The sequence below is a fragment of the Crassostrea angulata genome, chromosome 5 (assembly GCF_025612915.1).
Source record: "Crassostrea angulata isolate pt1a10 chromosome 5, ASM2561291v2, whole genome shotgun sequence".
NCBI lineage: Eukaryota > Metazoa > Mollusca > Bivalvia > Ostreida > Ostreidae > Magallana > Magallana angulata.
Window position 1 is genome coordinate 58,397,426 of NC_069115.1, and position 9,248 is coordinate 58,406,673.

Here is a 9,248-nt window from a genome sequence, read left to right on the forward strand (position 1 = left end):
CTTGTAAAAACCTTAGCCTGTAAAGATATTTTTCTTGACATTAATAATGATAACAGGACAAGGTTCAAGTGTCGCTAACATTGGGTCGGTTTGATTGACACATCCACCCTGCATGGCGACTGACCACATGACCTGTATCCAGGATACTTCCTGAATCCAGACCCGGCCTCTCTCTCATTGGCTTGATGTCCTCCATTGGCGACGGTTCAAGAATATCCAGGATGTTGTACATTTAAACCTAAAATATCCCCATCGAAATTAACAGAACGAGTACTTACAGTTTTTAGACAAGTTTAATGTACACTGAAAATCAAATCAACAACATATTGTACAACACGTGCCTGTGTACGGGAACGAGGCATCATAAATAACGAAATGCATAATACTTACTCTACATCCACGTGATATCTATTTTAATTTCAATAATAATTTTATCAAGCGTAATTTTCTAATTATGTCATGCAAGTTAATTACAAAACATTTTTAAATATTCTCTAGAAGTCCTATAATTTACAAAATGGGAAGGCTTACTCAAACTGTCATACATTTCGTTAAAAAGTTAAAAATTTTGTTCTGATGATTGTTTTTACAATGATTTGATGTCCTTTTTTCACAATATTAATTGTTGTGAATTAAGTCAAAATTTACGATATTTCTTATATCCTACTTAAAAGATTTATTTTAACTTTGTTCATTAATTGTAGTTTCTGTTTAATAATTCTCAAAAAACTTCTGACGACAATCTTACTGACTTTCTGTTTTAACTCAAACAATAACATACAAATTTTATTTCAAAAATTCATAAAGTAAAAGTTTACACATACATGACACATAAAATTCTTGTGTTTAAAATTTAATATACTGATTATGTTAAAAATAATAATAAGTATGATTAAATGTGAAGATCTTTAATCATAATTTAAATAAAACAAAGTACAATATACATGAATAATTGACAAACAACATGTATGATTGTCCTTACAAACTACAGCTGTCCACAAAACCCTCCCCCCCTCCCTCCTCCCCGATATACAATCTACATACATACAGTAAATCATATTGTCACATGAAATGAGCTTATAGACAGGTAATAAAATCTACTAAAACATAAAAACATCATTCAACTGCAGTTTCTCCATTAATCCCTCCATCTACTCTATGTGATCCACAAGTGTCCACCTGATTTGTCATAATGTTACATAAAGAGCTAACATTTAGCATTGATCCCTTAAAGACTGAAAGACAGAGAAAATGTGGAAATTAAAAATAAACACAGCTGAATCTATCAACTGGTAGTTATAAAGATACACGGTACGTGACAGTTTTATTACACAGTCTAACAACACATATAATTCCCTTGGACCCGGTCATTCCCCCCACTAGTCCTTTTCTTAAAACAAGCATTACAATAACCTTGATTACTAGAGTTTCCGTAATTGTCACAGGAGGCCGATTTACACTTGTTTCCCTTTCTGGAGCCCTCCACTTTCTGCATGGCTTGGATGTATTGAGAGCCACCTAGTGGTGACTTCCCAGTGTTGGTGTTTGTTACGGGGATGTTGTAGTGCTCCGGTGGGAGGGGCACCGCTGTATTGCGATCTTTCTCTGCCACATTGTACTGTTCAACCTGAAAAGGGAGAAGGAATGGGGAGGAGTGAGGGGGTGGGGGTCTACGCATCGCTTGTCTGTAGTGTTCAGTGCAGCGGTTACTCATGGAGGGATCTCCGAATTTATCGCATCCTGGCTCCACGCAGTTCATGCTCTGGCGGAGATGTGGAGCAGTGTTGTTCTGTCTGGGTACCACCTCTGGCTTGGCAGTCCGTATCGGAGCTGTAGTCACAGCAACTAAAAAAAATAATTAAAAATCTGTTATCACTCTGTGCAAAGCAACCAACTAAAATAAAATCTCTTTATCAATATGTGCATACAATCTATTGCTTCCTGCCATAACATGCAACAGGCATCAACTTCCTTATATACAGATAAATATTTAATGATCGTTATAAATATCCAATCTGGGATTTACACTACTTGTATAAAATAAAATAAATCTAAAAGGAAGAAGATAAAACCACTTTGACAACGATCAAATGCGAAGCCAAAAAACCACAAAATATGATCTTGACAACAGAAGATATTAACGAACCAAGACCTGTTAGTTGACAGTCCGGTCTATAAACAGACTAACAAATAAAGCCCCCATGCAACAATGAGGAAGTGGAGCCGACTGACAGCTGATCTACACCTGAGACAGATTGCCTCTCCCCTGGCCCCTCTAACCACACAGTGTCCCACACTGTCAATCGCTTCACTCACCAGTAACCGCCTCCCCACCAATAACTGTCCCCCGGATTACCTATTGTCACTAAATTTGACAGAGCCTCACTTCCAGGTTAATTCTAATGATTAGAGCTTCTTTTTGTTCATGCATTGTTAATTAAAACACAACATTTACAGTGTTAAAAAGCTGTGAAATTGTACTGTAAGTCTGTACTGGGGGTGATGCTGGTACACTCACATACAGTGTGCAGGATATATACATGTATTAATGACTGAATTCTTTGTGAAATTGCAATTACAGTTCTACACACGTGCAAAAATGAATGTGTACATCAAGATACAACAAAGAAATGTTGGTTGGTCGTCTCAATGCACACAACGACTGAAAATGATGAGATGGATCAATAATACATTCTGAGTGTTGTCTGGCGAGTTACCTTGGTAACAGTTAGAGCAGTAACCATGGAATTTTTTGTCTCCGTAATATTCACAGTTTTCAGTCTGACATTTGTGGCGTGATGGGGAGTAGGCGCTCCCTTGCCTAGCTGCAATCAGACCAGAGAGAGAGAAATAGAGACAGTGGATAATAAGGCAACACACTTAGTCCTAGTACTTAGTCTTTAGGCAATGCATGTAATTCCTATTAGTTTTTAGGTTAATCTAATATTAATAGCATTTTCCAACATACAGATACCTACTGAGTAAATGATAATTTAAAGTAGATAATGGTATATATTATAGCATTATTCTAAGCGATTTCATTTTTAGCATTATTCTCAGCAATTTCATTTTTTTCCCCTAAAAATTCATTGATTCATCAAGGAAACCAACTCTCTCCTAAAGTGGAAATAACTCAAGATAGATGTCTTAAAATCTGGTAGCTTTCTTTCAATTTCTGAATTCTATGAATTGTTGGTATTCCAAGTTATTGTCTAACAGAGAATCAGGGACTGCCATTTATCGATCACATTTCTGAGTTTGAATAATCAATATTTTGTACAGATCAGGATAGACTAGTGCAATACAAACTCTCTACAAATAATGTATTCTATCAGTGATTTATATAACAGTTGCACATAATATATGCAGAAATTTCACCACAAATGTCACATCTACATTAGCTGTTCAACTGTAATAAAATCTTTTACTTTGTTACCAGGAAGCTAGAGGCTTGTGAGATAATACGATCAAAGGCTTAAAAATATCAGGCTGGGTTAAAAGGCCAACACTCGTGTTACAAAATCAGTGTTTGGTTGGTTAAAGGTTCATACATATATTACAAAAAAATACTCCCATTAAACGTCATCAGATGCATGTTGTCTGCACATGCTTTCTTGTTGAAATGACAAGAATTGAAGTGATTTTTAACCCTTCATAAGACAAGATTTACCTGGTCTGTGTCGGTTGACCTCTAGTGACCTTGATCTATTACTCTCAGCATACTCTCTTTGCAGTATGGCCTTGCATCGCTCACACAGGTGGTGGGGAGGATAAATGAGGGTATCACACAGTGGGGAGACACATTTGACTTTCTCGCGAGAGCTGGTCACTATTCTGGGCTGGGGAATTTCTGCTGTATCCAGGGGCGTCTTGGACTCCAGGGTACTGTTGTCGGGGGGAGGGATGGGTTCCTTACTGACCTCCCCCACAGGAAGTTTGTTTTTCAAGTAGCACTGAAGGCACAGTCCATGATCGTTCTTTATCTTTTCTTCTTTACATCCAGGTATGGAGCACAATCTTTTGAGTTGGTTGGGTGAAACGAGTCTTTGTTCTTGAACATGTTGAAAGCTCAGTAACATCTCCTCTGGTGAGGTTGTCTTCTTATAGCAGGGTTCACAATATCCTTTATAATGCACATGCCCATAGCTTTCACATCCTCCAAACTTGCATTTTCCTTGATTTTGTAATTTCTGAATTTGTTCCTGTCCGAGTTTATTACCTACAATTTCAAATGGCTTTATACTGGTGTCCCCAGGGGATGGGGTTCCGCCGCTTGGGTCCCCATCACTTAGCCCCCCACCCTCAGTATTCATCAAGTAGGTTTGAGATGAAGGACCCTCTTGGCCACTTGCTGAAAGAGTTCCAGACTGAAGTTTAGAATAACATTCTTTGCAAAAGTTCTTATGATTGGGATGTTCTTGGTTTTTACAGTTTGGTGAAACACAACTACCTGTTCTTGAGGAATTCAAAACCGTTTGATTCGGTACTATTGTTTTTAAATTCAAAGGACGAAGAGGGTCACCTTCACCAAACAATCTGCTATCGTCCACAGGTTCATTTCTCACGGCCCTAGGGGGAGAGGAACTCATTTCCTGACCGACAGGGTGACTGGGAGGGTTATCATCTGGCCGGCACTCGTGACAGAAAGGATATTTATGCACAGACATTTTATTTCCACATTTTGCAAAGTTTTTACAATTCTCATCCATTATGGACAGTTCACAGTAATTCCCACTTGGAAGGTATGGCATAGAAGCCAGGGGGGCTGAAGGCTCAACTAAGGCTTGATTCCGCCTTTCTGTTTCTTGTCTGTTATAGTCAACTGTGTACTTGTTAAAACACTCCGAGCACTTTCCACCATAAGCGGGAGAACCGAAAAGATCGCACCCTGGGGTATGGCATTTAGTAGATAGCTGATGTGGATTAGTGGATGTGTGAGATGTGGACACTTGACTAGTCACTACAGTAGACACCAGCTGTGGCTGACCTGTCTGAACTTCCCTATCTCTGATCCACATGCGGTAAATTTGCTGACACTCTTCAAAATGACTTTGTACAATGTCAAAAGCGGGCTTGATTATTTGATAGTTAGACTTTGCCACAGGAATTTGAAGAATAGAGTCTGAAGTTGTCATAGGAATATTTTTAGTGTCTAGATATCCATTAAGAAGATCGTGGCCTAAGCTTTCCTCTGCATACAGTAAAAACCGAAGAACTAATGGCTCAAAGTCGTAATACACTAAAGGAATGACATATTCCGAGTCCGTCGCTCTTCCGTCGTGCACATTTCTCTGGGGAAGGAGTGGACAGAAGTGGTTCATGCTATAAGCTATAGTGATGGGAGACTTGCAGACTTCTGCTGGCTTCCACTCCAAGGGAAGATAAATCCCGCCCAGACTGTCGCTCTGGACACTGTGTCCGTACACACTCCGCACCTTCCTGTCCGCCAACACGATTATCGGCCGCCTCAGGATGTTGGCTAGTACGTACAGGTGGATACCCTCCAAGGTGTGGAAGTTAGGGGAGGTCCCTTGATCTACCGGGTTGTCCTCAGCCGATTTCAAAATGTTTGTCCACTCTCTATCCATGTCCTATAAAGTAAATAATGAGGTGTAACCTTAGATTTTTTAAATCTATTATCTCTTTTGGTTTTAAAATTCAATAGTGCAAATAATTTACATTAACTGTATATCATATACATTTTATAAAGAAATCTTAAATATCTCATATCAAAATGTGTAATATACAACAAAAAAGAATGACAGTCCCAGCTTAAATACCAAAATCAAAATTTGTTGCTCTTTTTTCCCCAAAGAAATCAAGATTTGATCTGGTCTATAATCAAGAGTCTGGTGAAAGTTCCTCTGAACCTCTAGATTCTACATTTACAGTACCCGCACTGTAAATTAAGTGTCCATCAAATGACACAGGAGGACATTTACCTTGGAGTTCAATTCCAGCTCAAACTCTGGCTGATCCATCATCGTGTTTCTGTACTGTGTCAGCCATCTTCTGAAGAATTTCTTGTCATCATTGGCCAGAGACAGATAGAGGAGGCGCCGCAGAAGTAGGTCACGGTCCTCCATCCCCCAAAGGAACAACGAGACTGCATGAAGGAGACAGTTCCCGTCCCCTGAAATATCGTAACAAATTTTTTAAAGCACATGGTGAGGTCCCAATTGTCCATTTTATTATTTGGCAAAGGATTTGATTTTGTTATTGTTCCTGTATGAGTAAACAGTATGACTTGTGGACTTTAGAACTAATATTGGCTGTTCACTTCAATGAGCGCTGTAATCACTTTTTACTTGTATGAGGTTTGAAAATTAAGCATAAAGAAAATAATATAGCTCCAAGGATAAATGACCCTCAAAATTTACTTGTACATTCAATTTAGAGTACTGGCGTCTATAATTTTATGTGTTGATAAAATGATGTCACAATGTACTGGCGAGAAATGATACTCGGCGAGAACTGGTCGCACTACAGTAGAATTTTATCTTTTCTTTAAAATCCTTCTGTGAATATTAATGTTAAGACTTAACTATGTACATGTACATGTACATAGTTTAAAACTGTTGAAATGCCTTTTAGGGCCCTTGATTTGTAAATAAAATATCTTTTATCTCATTAAATTGAAATGACTATGACAATTATTTATTTATTTATGAAAAATTAACTTTTGAAAAATATACACAAAGGAAATATCAAGAAATCATGAGCCTTGTTCCAGGATGTCACTTTATTTTTCCTGGAACATTTAATTAATTTAAAATTATATATGTCAGAAAAATTGAAATTCATTTAACAACCAGACAATTATTATGTACCTAATTTTAAAATTCACTGATAGCAATTTATTTAAAAATTGTCTAAAAAATATTTGTTTGTTATATGAACTTAATGCACACTAACAACAAAAATAAAACTGCATGCAAAATCTAATAAAAGAACAACAGTGCAGTATTTACCTCTGGTCTTAATTGGATACAGGACTTTGGAAGTCCTACACCAGTTTATGACCTTTGACTGCTGAAGGTCATTCTTGACGTCGGTGTCAAGGACAGTAATGTTATAGGAGTGTTTGAAGGCCTCGTTGACCTGTTTGAGACAGGGTAACAGTGCGGTGAAGCGGTGATAAGTCTTCAGGGAGAAGGGCTTCCCCTGGCCCTGGTTCTCATGGTTCACATCCTCTGTAATTTCATTTATCAGCTGACTGACTCTTGTTGGTGAACTGTCTGCAAATTTGGACTTGAAGGGATAAGTTGGAATATTCATATTCTACAAAATAATTTTGTGAAAAAGTTTAACTCATCATAGATTTCTAAAATAAAATATGATACATATATAAAAAACCATTCTATATGAATATCTCAAGCATTCAAATACCCTCAGTTCCTAACAAGTTGAACATATTTGATGAAAACATTTTTTTTTTTATTGTGACTATGGGTTACACAAATCAAAGCCAAAATAACATTTCACAATCTGAATCATAGAAAAGGCTGGAAAATCACAAATGACGTTATCACTTAGTATACTATTACAACATATATTGATCTGTTTGTAACATTGATTGATGAACATTGAATCCATTACGTATTACACATGTATGACTGTACAAATAATATAAGATTTTCTGTTCTAAATAATTAAAAATAGGAAATAATTGATACCCTGAACCTTCTAGAACAATATAGGTAGATCTTTTGGATAACTAAGGCCTCTAATTAAATCCCAAACTGAGTTTACATCATAATATTTAGTTCTGATACAGGCAGAGAGAGAGAGAGAGAGAGAGAGAGAGAGAGAGAGAGAGAGAGAGAGAGAGAGAGAGAGAGAGAGAGATTTTACAAATTATTATACAAGACAAAATTGTACATCAACGGTTGATAAAGGCAATTTTTTCCCTATCAGAAACATGGAAATGAAGGAACTTCAAGGAAGTGTTGTATTATATCACATTAAGGGCTGTATAAACCAGGGATTGGTGAAGTGACAAAAAACTACCCCAAAAATTATCCATAAGATCTTATTATAGGTCCTACTTCATCCTTTGTTATTTGACGTGGCTTAATTGTTGTGTTCATAACTGTACTGCAGTGCAGTATATATGTAGGCCTATTTACTGTAACAAGTTATAGTAGATTTCATTAGATCATACAAATTATACACAAACGAACTGGGTAAAAAGAAACGATAGCTTACTGTCTTTCTGTCATTTAGGAACAGTCGAAGTGGTGTATTCCTATTTATAACGACGCCAATTGATAACAGGATAATGCGATTTTGTTACAACGGATGAGTATTTCCAAAAGCCAGATTCCATTCATAACTTCACAAAGATATATTTGTGTTCCAAATCTTAACCTTTGTTCTTCAAATTATAAATTTGGAAACACAACTTTCCCTATGAAGAAAATTTCAAACATATTTACCTCAAAGTTGTAACGCCTGTCATGGAAATTTGAGGGAATTCCTATCTGGGGGATTCCCTAAACGCAGAGACAACTCTTGAGATTGGTTGTTTTTATCACGTGGCTACTACTTTTACTTTCGATTTGATACACCGGGCGTCTCTCTAACAGGTGAGGGGTTCACCGACCACATATTATGGCTTTTCTTTTTATGTTTGATTCTTTCTTTGGAACCTTTAGCAGATTTTTCTTCATATTTTATAATGACGGAAGTCAAAAAATGCGCAACGTTAGCATTTTTATTTACACAACAACTACTATTTGTACTGTGGACTTGACATACTTGTATGTGCATGTACTGTCATATTTGTAATAATAGATAGATACAAATATTTGTGCATACTATATAAGGTCATGTACATGAGCAGTAAGTTATTCTGCCTCAGAGAAGTAGAGATTACAGCAGATACATATTTATATTATGCAGATTCAAATTGTGTTATTTATGTCAGCTTACAAGAACATTATTTTCAGATACCTAGTAGTGTTTCATTTTTTTTTTATAGTTTAACAACATCTTCATCCTAGGCCTGCTTTGCTTTGAGGACTAAGGTTCAGTATTTGTGTCATGGGCCATTGTCAACTTAAAGCACTGCATGTTTAGCCCGCCATAATTAGCAAATATAAAGCAGCACATGTAGATTTTAGAGAAATTAAGATTTTGCTAAATGATAATTAGGTAAATCAGTACTCTCATAGCTTAAATATCAATAAAGATAAGTTATTTGACTTCAATGTCAATTAGAAACTGTACAGTCACTAAAATAGACC

General features: G+C 36.7%; 1 protein-coding gene across 6 annotated transcripts in view; it reads right to left on the minus strand.

Moving 5' to 3' along the window:
* Nucleotides 1-274: 274 nt before the first annotated feature.
* LOC128183348 (tumor necrosis factor alpha-induced protein 3-like) overlaps nt 275-9,248 on the minus strand; it is a 29,338-nt gene continuing 20,364 nt past the window's right edge. For 3 of the 6 annotated variants that reach the window (XM_052852316.1, XM_052852317.1, XM_052852322.1), the window contains 5 exons: nt 6,972-7,281; nt 5,943-6,133; nt 3,671-5,591; nt 2,718-2,825; nt 275-1,845 (listed from right to left, as the gene is read on the minus strand). In XM_052852316.1, coding sequence (XP_052708276.1) covers nt 1,337-1,845; nt 2,718-2,825; nt 3,671-5,591; nt 5,943-6,133; nt 6,972-7,281 — 3,039 coding nt within the window. In that variant the 3' untranslated portion in view covers nt 275-1,336. The other 3 variants (XM_052852320.1, XM_052852321.1, XM_052852318.1) reach the window with 3 other exon arrangements.